The sequence below is a fragment of the Diceros bicornis genome, chromosome 1 (genome assembly GCF_020826845.1).
Source record: "Diceros bicornis minor isolate mBicDic1 chromosome 1, mDicBic1.mat.cur, whole genome shotgun sequence".
Classification (NCBI taxonomy): domain Eukaryota; kingdom Metazoa; phylum Chordata; class Mammalia; order Perissodactyla; family Rhinocerotidae; genus Diceros; species Diceros bicornis.
This window is the reverse complement of record NC_080740.1, coordinates 48,378,188-48,395,668: the sequence shown is the minus strand read 5'-3', so window position 1 is coordinate 48,395,668 and position 17,481 is coordinate 48,378,188. Positions and strand designations below refer to the sequence as shown.

Below are 17,481 nucleotides of genomic sequence, written 5' to 3'. Positions count from 1 at the left end.
TTCTAATATATGAAATATGCTATTTAGGTAGCTTTTGTTCATTGAGCCATTTTTTATGTTATTTATTTACTTATTTATTCAGTTATTTATTTATTTTGCTATTAGCTACTCCTTTTTCTTGGAACTTTATTTATGGAAATTCTTTGAGACCTATGTCAATTTTAAGTCCTCAATTGTATTGGCTTTGGCGGTTGCTTGGAATATCCCAACTTGAGGACGTCTTTATATTAAGTTCTTCCTTTGAAGTTCTTCAGACCGGAAACCTAATGTGAACTGAGACATCGGAGCTGTCTGTATGAGGAAGAGCTTGTGGTTTCAGATTCTTAAGAAAGATCTTTTTTTTTCCTCCACTCAGCACCGAGATAGAGATAGTCAACTCTCTTAGCTCCCCTCCTCTACTTTAGCTACATATAAGGATATAGCTCGTTGGGGCCCCTACTTTATGAGGGAGTTTCCTATTACATTTTGTATTGGAGGAGAGAATCTGGGCTTCTTATCTCATATGCTCTGGGCCCTGTGAAGCTATCAGAGTTGAAATTCAGAGTCTCCAGAGTTTTGCAGAAGCCCTAAAGCTGAAACCTGGCTGTGTACTTACCTCCTAAGATTGCTGTTTTCACTTCATTTTGAGACCTTGTTTTTTCCTTTCTTTCATGCCAGCTGGGTGATATATTATTTAAAATAGTTTTTCATATTTTATCCAGGATGTTTCATTTGGGAGGGACATTCTGGGTAGCTAATTCACCATTCTGCTGGAAACAGACATATATGGTTTTATTTAATTCTCCCACCAACCCTGTTCCATGAGGAAGAAGAGTTACATATAGTTGCAGAATCAAACAGTTAATAATATCTTAATGTTAACCTAGGAATCCTGACTCAGGGCCATGATTTTTTTCTCAAATCTTTTAGTACAGCCTCCTCCTTATAGAAGCCTTGAGGAGATAAATACATTCAGCCTACCTTGTAGCACTGAGTATGTTTCGTAACAGTGATTGCTGTTAAGCCTTTAAGACTTTCTTATCTTAATTTACGTCCTCTTCTCGAGGAATGTAACAATCGAGCAAATCTAGGAATATGATACTTTGAGTTCCTGGAATGAATATTCTAAAAATTATTTTCCTGGATCATTCTTGGGAATAGAAACCTACCTGTCAAATTATTCACAGTGACACACTGTCCAAACCCAACTTGTGAAGTTTATGAAATGTATGCAGTGTGTTTAAGTATGCATGCATGCATCCAATTTAGTACGTTGCTTTTGGGAATACTGAATTTCTTTTGAGAAATGGAAGAAGGTGTGTTGATTCTAACGTGGCTTATCTTAAAGCCAATTCGTTTATTTAACAATAGCTTAGAAGCAACCTGAGGTATACTAGGGACCATTAGAGAAAATAATATACTTATTTCAAACTCTATATATCTAGTGCAAAAAATTTAGGCTTTACCTGTTAATGGAGTTATTTGTAATTAATAGTTTCATCTGCATTATGGATATGCAGCTCCTGATTGTTGAGGTACATCTTTCTTCTTGTGATCATAGACAAAACTTCTTGAAAGCATCTTGAGAAAAGTTGAATCATATATAGTGAACTAGACTCACAATTTTTTTCATTGGTCGCAATAAAGGCAATTTGAGTTTTAAACCCACAGAGTTTACAGATGATATTAAATTTTATCCCTATTGAATTTTGCATTTTATGTAGTCTTTTGATGATATCTTTTAACCCTTATCTGCCATTCTGATCCATTCTCTCCCCTGCCACCAGAGGACCTTTATTATAGTCATATTTGGTCGTGTCACAGCTCTGCCTCCCATCCTGCGGGATAATGCACAAACTCCTTACCGTAGCAGTCCTGCCAAACCCCGTGGTTACTTCAAGTCCTCACCTTACTTTACTTCTCATCACCATTTGACATAATTCTTTGCCTCTAGTTCTTGAAAATGTCTTATCCAGCCTCATGGTTTATGATACCATATATATACCGATAACTCCCAGGGATCTGTCTTCAGCCTGGATTCCAGGCTCATATATTCACCATCCCAAATGTAACACATTTTAAAGAGGAGCCTCGTATTGTGTCCTCTAATCCTGCCTCTCCCTTTGTCCTCCTGTCTCACTGTCTAAGTCAAAACTGAGGAAATTTCCAAGACGCTCTTTCTCTTATACCCCACACCCAAGCATGTTCCTATTGATTGTACCTTCAAAATATATCTGCTATCTGACTACTCTCGTCATTTTCACTGCTACCCCCCTCATCCAAGCCACCATCATCTCTCACCTGGAGGTCTTTAGTGTCGTCTTCACTGGTCTTCCTGCACTCACTACAGTCAGCAGCTAAAGAGATCTTTTAGAAAATGTAAACCATTGTCTGTCCTCTAATTGAAACCATTCAGTGACTCTTCTAACACTCCACATAAGATCCAAAAGTCCTTTCCTAATGGTCTACGGGGCTGTACATGATCTTGCCTTGGACATCTCTCTGAGCTCATAGTCTTCTACTCTCCCTTTTGCATGCTCTTCTCTGGGCACACTGGCCCCTTGTTTTTCACACATCAAGAACATCCCTTTCTCTTTGAACTGTTCTTCTCTCAGATAACTGTGTGGCTCATGCTCTCACTTTATTGGAGTCTCTGCTCAGATGTCAGTCTCTCAAAAGAGCTCCTTCTGATCAACCTTTCTAAAATGGCACCTGTATCAGTCAGATATTGTGTGTAACAGACAACCACAAAATCTCAGTGGCAAACAATGGTGAACATCTGCAGGTCAGCTGGAGATTGACTAATATAACTAATCTAGGCTAGGATTGGGTAGTTCCTTTCCTTCAAGCTGCAGATCTGTCTGGGCTTGGCTTCTCACTGCAGCATGGGCTCATACCTGCCGCATGTCTTTTGATTTTTGTGTCCCTGGGATAGGACATGGAATAGGTGCTCAGTGAATGTTTGCTCAGTAAATAAGTAAAGGAATGAATAAATGCAATAGAAAATAAGAGAATAAACAGATATAATAGAGATTAAGTAAAATAATTCACTTCACTTAGCCTCTTCTAATATGTGGAATGATTGACATGAGAACCTGAGATAATTCTGCCATGTCTTCTATTTTATTTTCACATGTTCAGATCAGAGAACAGGCACATGTTTCTCAGGCCTGGTGAATGGTCGCTGTGCACAAGAGCTTCCGGGCAGAATGACAAAAAAGCAATGCTGCTGTGAGCCTGGCCGCTGCTGGGGTGTTGGAACCATTCCTGAAGCCTGTCCCGTCAGAGGCTCCGGTGAGCTGCTGGCTGCCAGCCTCCTCAGGACAGACAGTGTTAGGAAAATTAGTAACAAATAATGTACTTTGCTCTTCTCCTTGAAATCAAGTCATATTTATATTCCTATTAGTGTTTTCAATATGACTTTAGTGTTTTTGTGGGATGGCATTGTTTATTTGGGATCAGTTTTTATTATATACAGTCTGTTAATATCAGAAAAAGTCCTAAAAGCTGGTCATAACTTGTCTTTATGCAAGTATTTTAAAAAATTATTTTGAATGTCAGTATTTAAAGCCTCCTGATCTTCCATTCCAGAGTTTGAATATCTTTGAATAACAAAGTTCTGCCTTCATTTGTGTTTTATTTCAGGAGTACCCTCAGCTTATAGTGTCCCAGTCCTTGAAGATATTTCCTCTCTTTTCTAAGGACCTTGAAAATTAAGAATATAAGTGTAGGAGGATACTTCTCATTCCCTTTGCTATATTAACTGCCATATAACTGAGGCTATATCAGGAAATTATTTCAAGATGAATGAGAAATAGCTCCTCTTCTTAATATAATATGAATAGTAAAATACAATTAATGTTTATCACATAAAGATATATCGATATGTTATGTTATCTTCATATTAATTTCTAAATATATCAAAAATAATTAAAGTTTTGGAAATACACTTGTAGAGATATGTATTTATATGTACTGTTATGGAGAAAAAAGTTAAGGCACATTCTTTCTAAATCTCTAAGCCATAAGATACCAAAATTGAGTAGTAAAAATTTTTAAAAAGCAGAATTAATGCATAGTATATAATTTGGGAAACTCATCATTCCACTAGTGACGTGTAATAGTAATATTAATACTGAAACACTTACTTGAGTTAAATAATTTTCATGTCTGTTTATGTAGTGCCCTAATTCTGAGAGCAGTTAAGGAAATAAGGCAACTTCTATATTCTTGTTTCTTTTCTCTCAGCTTTGATACTTGGACAAATAAGGAGCAGATTTAAAAGCTTACTAAATACTGTTTTCTGTTAAAATCCACATTAGAAAAAAGTATTCTGAAGCCATATTAATCCCTTAAAGAGAAGAAAATAGATAGGAAAAAATGTGTAGGTACAATACTGACAAAGATTCAAGTAAAACCGAATATACAGAATGAATTACTTAAAGCTTTCATTTTCATCCATTCAAATAAATTTCTTGCATTCACAATTATATCTGGAATTTTACGAATTGCACTTAGGGATGTAAAATCAAAATGCACATATAGACGATTCTTTGGTTATGCAACTCATTTAAAATATGGCTGTAGGTTTTAATTTTTTCTGAAACTTCTATACCTTTTCCTGCTACTGCTAGCGTTGAAAATATTTATCAAGATAATAACTTACTTATTCATATTGTGTAGTAAAGATAACTTGAAATGATCATTACAATATACAAATTGCCTTTATTATGCAGAAAGCCATCCATTTGTGTTTAACTGAACTTTCTTTTCTTCTAGAGGAATATCGCAGACTTTGCATGGATGGACTTCCAATAGGAGGGATACCAGGGAGTGCTGGTTCCAGACCTGGAGGCACTGGGGGGAATGGCTTTGCCCCAAGTGGCAATGGCAATGGCTATGGCCCAGGAGGGCCAGGCTTCATCCCCATCCCTGGAGGCAATGGCTTTTCTCCTGGTGTTGGAGGAGCTGGTGTGGGGGCCGGAGGACAGGGGCCCATCATCACTGGGCTAAGTGAGTGTTCACTTTTTGTGTAGACTGTTTACTTTTCTGCCTTAAATGATGTTATAATATCTTTTTTTTCAAAAGGCATGTGTGTGTGTGTGTGTGTGTAAAAACTATTTCAGGATCTAAAATGTAATGTAGTAATACTTAATCTTAGGAAAATATTATTTTTATGTTCCATAAACTTTCTAAATTGGAGAAAAGAATGAGTGACCTAGGTTCTCTTTGAAAATAGAGATGAGAGCATGGTAATACTCCAATCCAGATGGCGCCATTAAAGAGCACGTTTTTGGTTCCAGTGTATTTCATTTGGCCATTGCAGCTGCCCTGTTCATACACTCCTTGAATTATTTTCCAGAACCATTTCTCAACTGAGATAAACTGAATAAGTCTTGCTCTGTGCCTATCCAAATATTATAATGAAATAGCTTTCTTTTCCTCACTCTTTTTTGTTGAATAACTTAAGAAGTTGAGACCCATAGGCTTCAGGCCAGAATTGGCAGTGGTGTACTTGACATTTAAGTTCATTCTTTCGAAAAGAACTGCTCTTGCTAATAATATTTAATGATGTCCTACAGTGTTAAGTTTATTCTTTTTGGCATTTTGCCTATTTACTCTATCTGAGTATTCCGCATAGTTACAAAAAAAGAAATGGAAAGCATTCAAATGTACAGTAGAACATTCCTGAGATTTTGAAAAGACATCATTATGAGCAAAGTTTCCAGTTGTATGACTTAGTAAATGTAAGTTACAGCCATGTGTCTCAAGAATATTTTTTAGATCTTCAACATGAAAGTTTTAATAAAATATTGAATAATGTGGGCTTTGGATATTATACCTAATTAATGTACTATCAAATATCCTTTCAAAAATCAACTCTGAGAAAAGTAATCCATGTTGTAATGATGAAATATCACTTGTGCTTTGTTTTCCACAGCTATTCTGAACCAGACAATAGACATCTGTAAGCATCATGCTAATCTCTGTTTAAATGGACGCTGCATACCTACTGTTTCTAGCTACCGATGTGAGTGCAACATGGGTTATAAGCAGGATGCAAATGGGGATTGCATAGGTAAGCTCATGATTCTTTAATCTTTCTTAGTCTTTTAATAGCTTTTAGACTACAGGAACAAATTGGATTGAATATGAAAAAAAAGACTTTTGAAGTAAAGCTAATTTCCAAGCTATCTCTCCTGTGTGCATGCTCATGCATATGCTCCCTTAACCTACTGCTGAGCTAGGCCATTTCAGGAATCCTCCACCCTTTCAGGTCCTAAATATTGTGATTTCTGTCTCTGCCTCTCCCTTTCCTTCCTTTTTAGCTGAGCGACATTGGATATACGGTGGTGTAATTAACATGCTGAAGAAGGTGGAGATTGGGAGGAAATAGTTGAAGAGTCTCTTTTGGACATGTTGAGTTTTAGGTGTCTAGGACATTTAGTTATATGGGTCTAAAGCTAAGAGGAGTGTTCAGGGCTAGAGGTACAGATTTAGGAGTCAATAATATACAGATGGCTATTAGAACCATGAAGGTGAATATTGTCACCCAGGCTGAACAATGGGAAGAGTGAAAAGATAACAGTGGTACTGCAACTGGAACCCCGTGGAAACAGCAACACAGGCCCATAAAGAAAACTTAGTAATGGTATTGAAGAGACAGCAAAATAATCTGGAAAGTATTATGTCACTGAAGCTATACACTTGAAAGGTACACTTTCAAGAGAAAAGTAGTGTCAAGTGTTAAATGTGGCAGAAAAATCAAATGCAATGAGGACAAAAAAAAATCTATTGGATTTGGTAATGAAGAGGGTTTTGATGATCTTTTAAGAGTAGTTTTAAGACTGGGAATTGAACCATTTTGAGGTTATTCTTTTATTTATGTATCATATTAGCAAATGATCATGTATATATTTCGTATTAGCATAACCCTAAATATCAACTTTGAGTTCAAGTCTTCTGTTATATAATACAGATGAGAGGCCAGGAACACAGAGAGTTAGTATCACAATTTTGCCAAGTTAAACTGAAAATGTCTAAGTGCACTATGATTATGAAAAAATGTGAGCCAAGTATGATGTTTTGGAAAAACCAATCATTCTAAACTATGTTCAGAGCTACAAGATGAGAATGATTAAATAAGGCTTAGCTCAGGATCTCGATGTACAGTTGCACAGGTTTTGCACTGCACGGCTCTAGAGGGTACCATTCACATAATCTGTATAAATGGCGCACCCTAGGGTTGTGCAGTGTATAACCATATGCATCAACCCTAGCTTAGCAGATACTACTTGATACTTGCTTAAGTGGTAGACCAGGTGGTTATTTTTAGAACACCCTGAAATACTGATTTATTTGTTCTTTTATCTGACTTGAAAATGATTTTGCCACCAGAAAATATGATTATAAGTGTACAATATGTAAAATATCCCCTCTCACACATACATACACAATTACACTCTATCAAACTGAAATTTGATTGACTATTTTTGTTTTGCTACTGATATTTGCCATTCATGTGTCACTGCGTGATTCACTACTCAACAAGTAAAAGAAGGTCAAAAGTTTGTTTTCTGTAAATTAGCCAAAGACCACTGTTTATTTCATGTTTGCACCCAGGTGTACTTTATTCTAGCTAGTAAATCACCAGTACTCTGGGGGAGTGTCTTGTGAACCATTGCTATAAAGATGAACAATCTTTAAGGATCAAAAGTTCCTTCTGTAGTCATGCTGCCAACCCAGCCTCTCACCCAGCTTCCCCTAGAGACTGAAGCCCTGCAGAAAGAGATTTCAGTGACTGTTTTCCTAGTTCTCCCAAGGGTGGTGCATGGTTAGTACCACTCTAGATGCACAGGAGATAAGCTAATCACATACAATGGATGTCTTAACATAATAGGTCCTAACTTTTCCTGGAACCCAGGGGAGAAGGGCTGCTACTACCCTTTTTATAAGCTCTGTCTAACGTAGTGTTGAGATTGCGCGACTGCACAATTGATGTGTTAATATAAATCTCAAACTTCTGCGTTTTACCCAAACATTGTTGCAAATGGTTCCATTCTAGATTGATCTCATCATCCAGCCCTGCAAAGTTAAAACTTTGGGGTTATTTTTCTATCTATTGTAAACTCATAGGGACAAAGATTAGTATTGGGGCATATTTTTGGAAAACAAGTTTTCAATATTTTTAACCTTTACTCTTTTCTAGTGTCAACTTCTAATCAGTTTTGAGTTTATAAACAACAAGTTGGCATATCAGAAAAAGTTAAGAGGATATGAGTTAACTGGTGTTTTAAACTTTAGGAGCCCAAGATAAGAGTGGGGACTATTTGAATCACACCAGTGTTTTGAGGAATAACAAATTGCCATTGGTCTTTGGGAACTTCTTTCTGTTAAATACCTGATAAAGTGGAAAAACTTGAAAGGCACTAACTGTATTAAAAAGTCAAAGACAAGGAAAGTAGAATTGGGTCCATTTCGCTATTAGGAGAATTACTCCTGAGACCTGAAAAGTTATATTTATTCATCACATTTTTCTCTTTTTTTCTTGAGAATTCTACTCTAAAATGAAATTCTGTGACTCGTTTAGTGTCTGTATAAGTCAAACTTCTGTTAGCAATGGTTTTTAACTCAATTCAAATCACTGTATTTTGGAATAGTAAGAAATAATTTCTGTTTCTGTTGGGCCACAGGTAATTTTAGAGCCCTTGCAAATTAAAAGTGTTTTCTAAGTTGAAATATAAAGTACCTTTTAAGGGTAAATATTTCTTACCCCACTAGTATCTGAGAACTTAACCAATTTGATAATCAGTCTTTCTCAATTACTTCATTTATTTTAGTAGCTTAAAATCTTATAAATTTTGCTTAAAATATTCAGTCCGCAATGAAAACATAGGAAGAAATCAAAGTGCAGGTTGTGATATTTAAATATTCCTGTTTCTCTACACAAAGCAAAACAAAGGTGATCACTTGGAGGTACTAGGGTATGAGACTCGGAATAAAGAAGAGGCATGAAATGTACATTTCAGAATGTGGCAATGGTCATTTGTGATTAGTCTAAAACTTAAGATCTTACAATAATCCTGGAAAAACAACAAATGGGGTTTAAAGTCATATGGAATTGTAAAGTCATTAACAGTTTTTTGTTGATTGTTTTCACTTCCAAAGAAGAAATAAATAAGTGAACTACTATGGCTTCTCTGTGTACTAGACCTTCGGTGAGGTCCCTACAAGGCTAAGGAATCAGAAGTGAATTACAGCTGTAACGGCAAAATAACTGGCAGAGCTGTCATAGCCACGAGGGGCCTTGGGAACAGGTTCTCAAGGGCAGGAAAAGGTCCTAAAAAGTGACCTGCTTCCCAGCAAGTTTACCTAGAGAGGGAGTTGGGTACGTGGTCTTTCGTGTTCTTCACTAGAACAGAGATTTACAGCGAGGGTTCTGTAAAGATGCATCTACAACACATTTGTAGTTGTTGCATTTCAATATTACGTGCATACAGAGACTTTAAGGGATCTTCAACACTGCAAACTGAGGGAGATATTTCGTTTTGGAAAGTCCGTTAGTTATACGTTATATGCTTGCTAACACTCAAAACTCTCTATTTTTTCATTTTGCTTCATTCCTTTGGCTCAGTAGAATTGATGTTATCAACCAAAAGTTTCAATGTAAGTGAGTCTTCTTGGGCTGAAGGGTCTTTGGATGAATTGAAAAAGCATTTAATCCTATTATTCCTTGTTGTTTTTATTTTATTTGCCATGAGATTTTTTCCCCCTCCTTTACCAGGCAGGGCTTAATTGCCTTCAGTCTGAGTGTTTATATAAATGAGGTTGGCGAGTTTGATAGAGTACAGCTCCTCTTTTAAGAACATCTGTGAAAGGAGTAATCTGTTTATTAAAATGGTAAACCTGTGAATTGATTGTATTGTTGTGCTCTTCAATTTAGCTGAAATCGTATATGTTAAAGGCTTCCACATGCATATGAGATGGCAAGTCATTATGCCCTCACCAGCCAGCCAGGTTGTTAATTTGCCAGCATTCAAAATAATGTTTAGTAGGCATTGCTGAGAGAAGATGAATTAAACTTTTTCTAACACTGCCACATGTGATTTCTCTGGGATTTGACTAGTTCAGACTGTTCAGTCTGTCATTTGGCTTTGCAGTGCCTGAATTCTAACATGGGTTTGCCTTTAATCGAGCCTTAGGAGAACTTGAAATAAAAGCAGTGATGATGTTTCTCACATTTTGGATCAAAACTAGTGTTTGCATAAAACTTGGTTTTATACAAAAAATCCCTGTCCCAATTTTAAGGTACTAAAGAAACTTAAAGTTACTAAAAATAGTAGGCTTTGTTTTAATTAATTTCCGTTTTCTACCCATCCTATGTTTGTTACTTCAAAATGTTATCCAAGCCTCAATGCATATATAGTTGAGCACAAAAAATAATAATAAAGAAATTCCATAATCCATCAATCTCTTTCTTTAAAACTAGTAGAAGGGACAACATGTAATATAAATATATGTCTTCAAAAATTTTTAATTGAGCTTCTGTTACTGTACTAAGCCTTAGAAAGGCTATTACCTCACCCAGATTACTGTAGATAATAAGTGTTATAGCCTATTGGAACTCGAGGCTCTGTCTTTTCAGAGTCTGTGCTTTTAATCATTGTGCCTTATTCAAATGAAAAATCATTATTTCTTGATGAAAGCAAAGTGCCTTGTACTCTCCAATAGGCAGTATTTTTGTAAATCTCCAGACTGACCTCTGTATTTGAAGAAAGGAATTTTCATTCATTTATAAATACTGGGCTATTTAGACTATTACCACTGACTGGCCTTCTCTCAAATTTGGGAGGCCTAAATGGACTTTAAACAAACATTTCCAGAAATGGAGTGAAGTCTATAATGGTTTCTTTCGCTGCTCACAGATGTTGATGAATGCACATCAAATCCCTGCACTAATGGAGATTGTGTTAACACACCTGGATCCTATTATTGTAAATGTCATGCTGGCTTCCAGAGGACTCCTACCAAGCAAGCGTGCATTGGTGAGGCAGTTTGCTTTCACGTATGAAAATGTTCTGTGAAATATAGTGACCCAGGCTGTTGAGGTTAAAAGTAAATTTATTAAAATAAGACGTGGGATGAAATAAGTGCTATTACATTATTACAGATTTATTTTATACTACCCTCAGAAATGCTCCCTTTAAACATAAAACACTATTTGCATCTATAACACAGGCAGCGTGGTATCTGGCTTCGCAGAAATTCAGTTTATCTTCCTTCCCTAGATCACAGCTTCCTTTCTCCAAGTAACTTCAGTAGCATTACTGCTCTCTGATTAACGGAGCTTAAGATTTATAGTGCTTTTCAACTACTGTTTTCTTTGAACCTCACACATAGTCCAACACCAAATCAAGCCTAGTCTTGATTCACAGTTTCATTGCTAAGCTCACCACCGTTGTCCATTAGCAGATGACTCTGCTTGTCATCTTTTTCATTTCCTATTCATCCACGGGTAGTTGCCTGAATCAACTTACTCCAGCAGTTTTCATCATGTTTCTCTTAATCCAGATATTCTGTAGTTACTTTACTCTGCTCAACTCCTTGCTCCGACTCTTAAGGTCTTCAACCACTATGTCAAAAACAGCTGCACCAGTAATTCCAGCTACACCACCCACCCTCTCTTAGGTTCACTGCACACCGCATTTCATTTTTCTCTTTCTTTGCCTCTTCAACTACTACTTCATGTCAGGGCTGTGAAATTGCTTACACCTACCTATCCGAGAAAAAAAAAAGCCAGTGAGAGATGGAGGTTTTGCTAAAGAACCAACATGATCATGTGTATTACATGTAAAAATAAACTGGATATTTAAAATTAAGTTTATCATCTTACTGTTTCTATCTATTTTTATTGTAAAAGGATAATGTTTGGCTATTCTTAATTTCCCCAGATATTGATGAGTGCATCCAGAATGGAGTTCTTTGTAAAAATGGTCGATGTGTGAACACAGATGGAAGTTTCCAGTGCATTTGCAATGCTGGCTTTGAATTAACTACAGATGGAAAAAACTGTGTTGGTATGGAAATTGCCTGTCCCTTTGCAAAAGATTTTTAAAGGATACACATTTTTATTTAGAACCATATATACTATTTCCATGAAAGCTTGCACGACACATATGTGAGAGTTGCTCAGATGACTTGAGTAAAATGTAAATGCATTTAACATAAGACTATTAAAGTGAAAGGACAGATTTTTTGGAAATGTTCTAACAATGAATAATTTACTGTTTCTAGACGTTTCCTGTGTGGTACATGTTTAATTGCAAGTGGCAATTATTCTTGGTAATAATTATTAGCACCTACTGTATCTCACGTGTTGGGACATAAACATTGACAAGATAGAAACCGCCCCCCATCTGGGGGACTATAACAATGTTTGGCGTATGTGATACCCAAATCTCTAAATTTATGGTCCTGATGATGTCTAGCAGTGCAGTAGATACCAATACTCCACAGAAGTGTTCTATTCACACAGCAACACATGATATTTCACTCACTAATGAAAGTCCAGATCATTTCACTTGCAATGAGGTTTGTCTCTGCTTTATTCTCTCTTAGAAAAGAAACACCCCCTGAAATCATACTGCCTTTTTTGGTGCTCAAAATAAAACACTACTCTTGGTTTATGTGGTTTGGTTAATAGCACCTAAACACAAAATTTATTTAATTCTTTTCCTTTATACTAAAGCCTTTCACATTCTCCACACTATTTGCTCTCACTCAGTTGGCATTCATACTAGAAAAAAAAGTCACTGAGCACATGGCTCATTTATGTAGTAGAATTTGACTGGCAATTGTTTGTGGAAGGAGAGGGAACTAGTTCCCTCAAGGCTAGTGGTGTAAGTCACTCTCTCTCCTGCAGATCACGATGAATGTACAACTACCAACATGTGTTTGAATGGGATGTGCATTAATGAAGATGGCAGCTTCAAGTGCATCTGCAAACCAGGATTCGTCTTGGCTCCAAATGGGCGTTACTGTACTGGTATGTATGGCTTTGAGATAGGAAAGTAACCTTGATTGAAACCATCTTTTTTATTTGAATGAATCATGCAAGAATTACTTCAGTTTCTTCATGTGGATTTCATATTATTCACATCTTTTGGTAATTCGGTAAGGCAGGTGTCTAAAGCTTCCTAGAAAAACACACATTGTGGTCTAGGGAACAGTAATATCTTTACAAAAATAATAATGGTATAGGAAAAATTAACGGAATGACAGATTGGTTTTAGCAAGTCTGAAAGAGACAATGTAGAAATAATTTCTCTCTACCCCTTGCCTAAATGAAAAAGAGGAAGAAAAAGTCTTGAAAGGTTTTCGTTTTTATTTGTTCTCAGAACTAGATTTTCCACTGTCATTCATTACTGGTTTTGCATTACAGCTTTTCCACAAAGCTAATCTACAGATCATTTGTGACTATATCATTATCTAAAAATCTTACATTGATTTAGTAAAGAAATAATTTAAATATCCCTATCAATTGTTTTGTTTATAAAGCCATTTTGAAAGCTAAGCTCTAGCGATAACTTTAGTAAGCAAAAGATATGCCTCTTGAAAATAAGTAAGACTATTTAATGTTTATACACACGATTGGAATTTAGTAAGATGGAACAAATTCTGTGCTGCCTACTTAGAAACAAGTTTTGTTTTGCTTTTTAGTTTTCTCCTTTTAGACAAAATAACTCTGTGAATGCTTTCAGCCTTCAACTGCACAAACTTATCTGAATACCAAATAAGACTCACAACCAATTTCTGTAATTTTAATGAAATTCCAGAGACAGTAGAGAGAGGAAGTCGAGACTGATTCTCGTGTTTCTGAATAAAAAATAGCTTCTTGACTATTCAAGAAAGGGAGTACAGGATTAAATAGAAATATTGTAGCTCAACTGATTGAACTCATGACTGGGATGTCATCTCGAAATCTTAGCTGATTGGGATTTAACACAGGATGTGGGATTAGCATTATTTCTGGAACATACACACATAATGTGTAGCATTATGTTATAGCATGTAACTTTATTGCAGCATTTCATAAGAAACTTAAATATACATATAAAGATGATCTAGATCTTACTACTTTCTGCTTTCTTAAAATTATTTTTTTATTAAATTTATTATTGCAAATGTCATCTGAAAGTCTTGAAATGTTCATAAGAGTTGGCAGCCTTGTGTTTTGAAGACTGTTTAATCTTTTGGGGAAGCCATTTAATGTTGGGTTACATTTGATAAATTCAAGCAGATTGAAAATTAGAAGAGATACCCCAAACTATTTGTTATTATGAAGTGATAAAATTAATATCAAAACAGCATCTCTCTTCAGTTAGAATTTTATGTGTGTTGTAAATAAAAGGTAATTACAAAGTTTATCTTAGTTTTAAGAATTTGTTTCACTTAACAAATTTGAATTAAATATTATTTAGTATTAAGCAGGGTTGCTAAATAAATAATGAAAAATGAGTTTGTAGGGCTCTTTTTTCCTGATGGGTAAAGTGAAGCAACTTTCACTTAGTCTTTCTGAAAATGTGTTTCAAAGTGTTGCATTTAGATATAAGATTTGTTATCACATTTGTGTGTTCTTCCACAAATTGTAAAACTAAAAACAGAAGGTTGATAATCTGGAGTGGTGGCAACAGGTAAACTCTGTAATAAAGTTAAACTTACCAGTAATGGCCGGGCTTGTGTTCCCCTCTGGGCAGATGTGGACGAGTGCCAGACCCCAGGGATCTGCATGAATGGGCATTGCATCAACAATGAAGGCTCCTTCCGCTGTGACTGTCCCCCAGGCCTGGCTGTGGGCGTGGACGGACGCGTGTGTGTTGGTGAGTGAAACATTCTATAATGGCCCCAGTGTCCAAATGATCTTTGAAAAGGGAACAGAGAGAGATCCATACAATGGAATAATAAATATTCAGCCTTAAAGAGGAATTAAGTACCGATACATTCGAAAACACAGATGAGCCTTGAAAACCTTACGCTAAGTGAAAGAAGCTGGTCACAAAAGACCACATAATGTATGATTCCATTCATAAGAAATGTCCGTAATAAGTGAATCTATAGAGATAAAGCAGAGTAGCAGTTAGATTATTGGTTGCTTAGAGCAGAGAGGATGGGAGTGGCAGGCGAAGGGGGTTATAGCTAAAGAGTATTTGAGGTGATGAAATGTTATGTGGTGATGGTTGTACATATCTGTGAATATGCTAACAATTATTGAATTGTATACTTTAAATGGGTGAATTCTGTGGTTTGTGAATTACATCTAAATAAAGCTGTTTAAAAAAAATGGGCAGAGAGCCTACCTAACTCCCTTCAGAAAGCTCTGATGAGATGCAAGTCAAAAATGCTGGAGAAGGAAAAAAAACTGTCCTTAAACCAGCATCCTTGATAATGTTAGATAACTGAATTTCTAAATACAGTGAATTTAGATTTTGTAATTAGTATCAAATAAGACATGAAATGGAGATTGTAGTTATATTTAAGCAAACTCTTGTTTTTACCCGAACAAAATTTAAAATGTAAATAACTTATACCATAGAACTTGGTCTTATACCATAGAACTTGGTCTTATATCAAAAGCAAGAAATGTTTTTGAATAGTTATTCCTCATCACTGTGCAACTACCTGTAGAAACAAGGGAAGAGTATGAGAGAGAATATATATTTTATTCTAAGCCATTCAGAATTCCTTTTAGATACTTTTGTCAAATGGATTACGTGAAAGTCAGTCAGAGTTACCAGTCATTAGCTTTAAAGAGGCAGGCAAAACAAAAATGCGATTTTTCATTTTTCCAAACCCAACCAATATGTTCTAATGATAACAATAGCAGAGTGAGTTAGTTGTAAAAACACATTTAATGCCGTTTTCTCTCCGAAGCGCTTTCATGAGACTTCTGGCGTGAATTAGCCATTGTGCACCCTCTATTTTTCAGGTTATACAGTAAAAGGCAGACATACTCATTGATTTAAAAGTATATTTGAGAGAAATGAAATTCTTTCTTAGTTGATAAAACTTTATTCTTATCTATGGGAATTAAAACATTTGGATCCCAAAGGGAAAAAAAATGAAGTAACGGCAGATGGAAATAATCTGTCCACTTAGTTCCTCCACTCGACCTAATCTAGGATTTATTTCAGCTCGCAAGATGTCGGCACTTCGCTCAGGGATATTTCAAATACAGCAACTAGAGGAATGTAGCTCCTTTCTGCTTAGACAGCTAAAATATTTTCGGTTGCTTTAATACGCTTAGTTGGTTTTTTTCCTTTATCTAAATGATTCTGTTGAAATCTTTGATGAGTACAAAATCAGTTTAGGAAGGAGAAATTATTTTTCTTTTAAGCAACCAACATGTGAGTAGTTGTTAGGAATTCATTGTTCAAACACAAAAATTCATTCTCCTGTCCACATACAGAAAAGGCATCAGAAATTGTTGGAAAGCCCACTCCAGTTTTTCACAATTGTGGTCACTAAAACTTTTTCAAATAAAAACACCATTTGTTCTGTGTGTAAAGTTACATATTGCTGTTCCCATAACGTGCTAGACATGTTTTCTTCATGTCTTCTGCCTCTGGTGATGCTTTTGAGATCCACTGATCGTTGAAGTTAGAAAGGAATCACTAAGATGAATTATTATCAGAGTTAGCACTTTTAGGTTTCTTTTTTGCTCATTTGTTCATGTCTGTTTCCCTAGATACTGAGATGTAAATTTTTATTTTCAGAAAATGAAACTATTGTTGTAACTAGTATGTTGAAGAAGCATGACTCACAGGCAGTGTATAAACAAAGGCAACTGTAGCTTGGTCTCTCCTATCCTTTGAAAATTTACCTTGAGGCTGGCCCCGTGGCGTAGCGGATAAGTGCGGGTACTCAGCTGCTGGCAGCCCGGGTTCGGATCCCGGGTGTGCACCGACGTACCACTTGTCAGGCCATCCTGTGGCAGCGTCCCACGTAAAGTGGAGGAAGGGTGTCACGGATGTTAGCTCAGGGCCAATCTTCCTCAGCAAAAAGAGGAGGATTGGCATGGATGTTAGCTCAGAGCTGATCTTCCTCACACACACACAAAAAAATTTACCTTCAAATTTATTCAATTGGAGCAGTTTATCCAATAAGTAAGGAAGAAAACTCACGCCACCCCATAACTTTACTATGTTTAGATGACAATTATATAGCTATTTTTTTGTGTGTGTGTGAGGAAGACCAGCCCTCAGCTAACATCTGATACCAATCCTCCTCTTTTTTGCTGAGGAAGACTGGCCCTGGGCTAACATCCGTGCCCATCTTCCTCCACTTTATATAGGATGCCGCCACAGCATGGCTTAATAAGCGGTGCGCACCCAGGATCCGAACCGGCGAACTCCGGGCCACCTCGGCAGAGCGCGAGCACTTAACTGCTTACGCCACCAGGCTGGCCGCTATAACTACTTTATGTAATGAAAATAATCTGAATTT

General features: G+C 36.4%; 1 protein-coding gene across 1 annotated transcript in view; it reads left to right on the top strand.

Annotated features, from left to right (window-relative positions):
* The window catches only part of FBN2 (fibrillin 2), a 234,511-nt gene that overhangs the window by 120,858 nt on the left and 96,172 nt on the right, over positions 1-17,481 (top strand). The window contains exons 9-15 of the mRNA XM_058539802.1: positions 3,121-3,273; positions 4,759-4,992; positions 5,921-6,058; positions 10,905-11,024; positions 11,931-12,056; positions 12,902-13,024; positions 14,736-14,858. Of these exons, the coding sequence (XP_058395785.1) occupies positions 3,121-3,273; positions 4,759-4,992; positions 5,921-6,058; positions 10,905-11,024; positions 11,931-12,056; positions 12,902-13,024; positions 14,736-14,858 (1,017 nt within the window). The remainder of the gene's footprint in view (positions 1-3,120; positions 3,274-4,758; positions 4,993-5,920; positions 6,059-10,904; positions 11,025-11,930; positions 12,057-12,901; positions 13,025-14,735; positions 14,859-17,481) is intronic.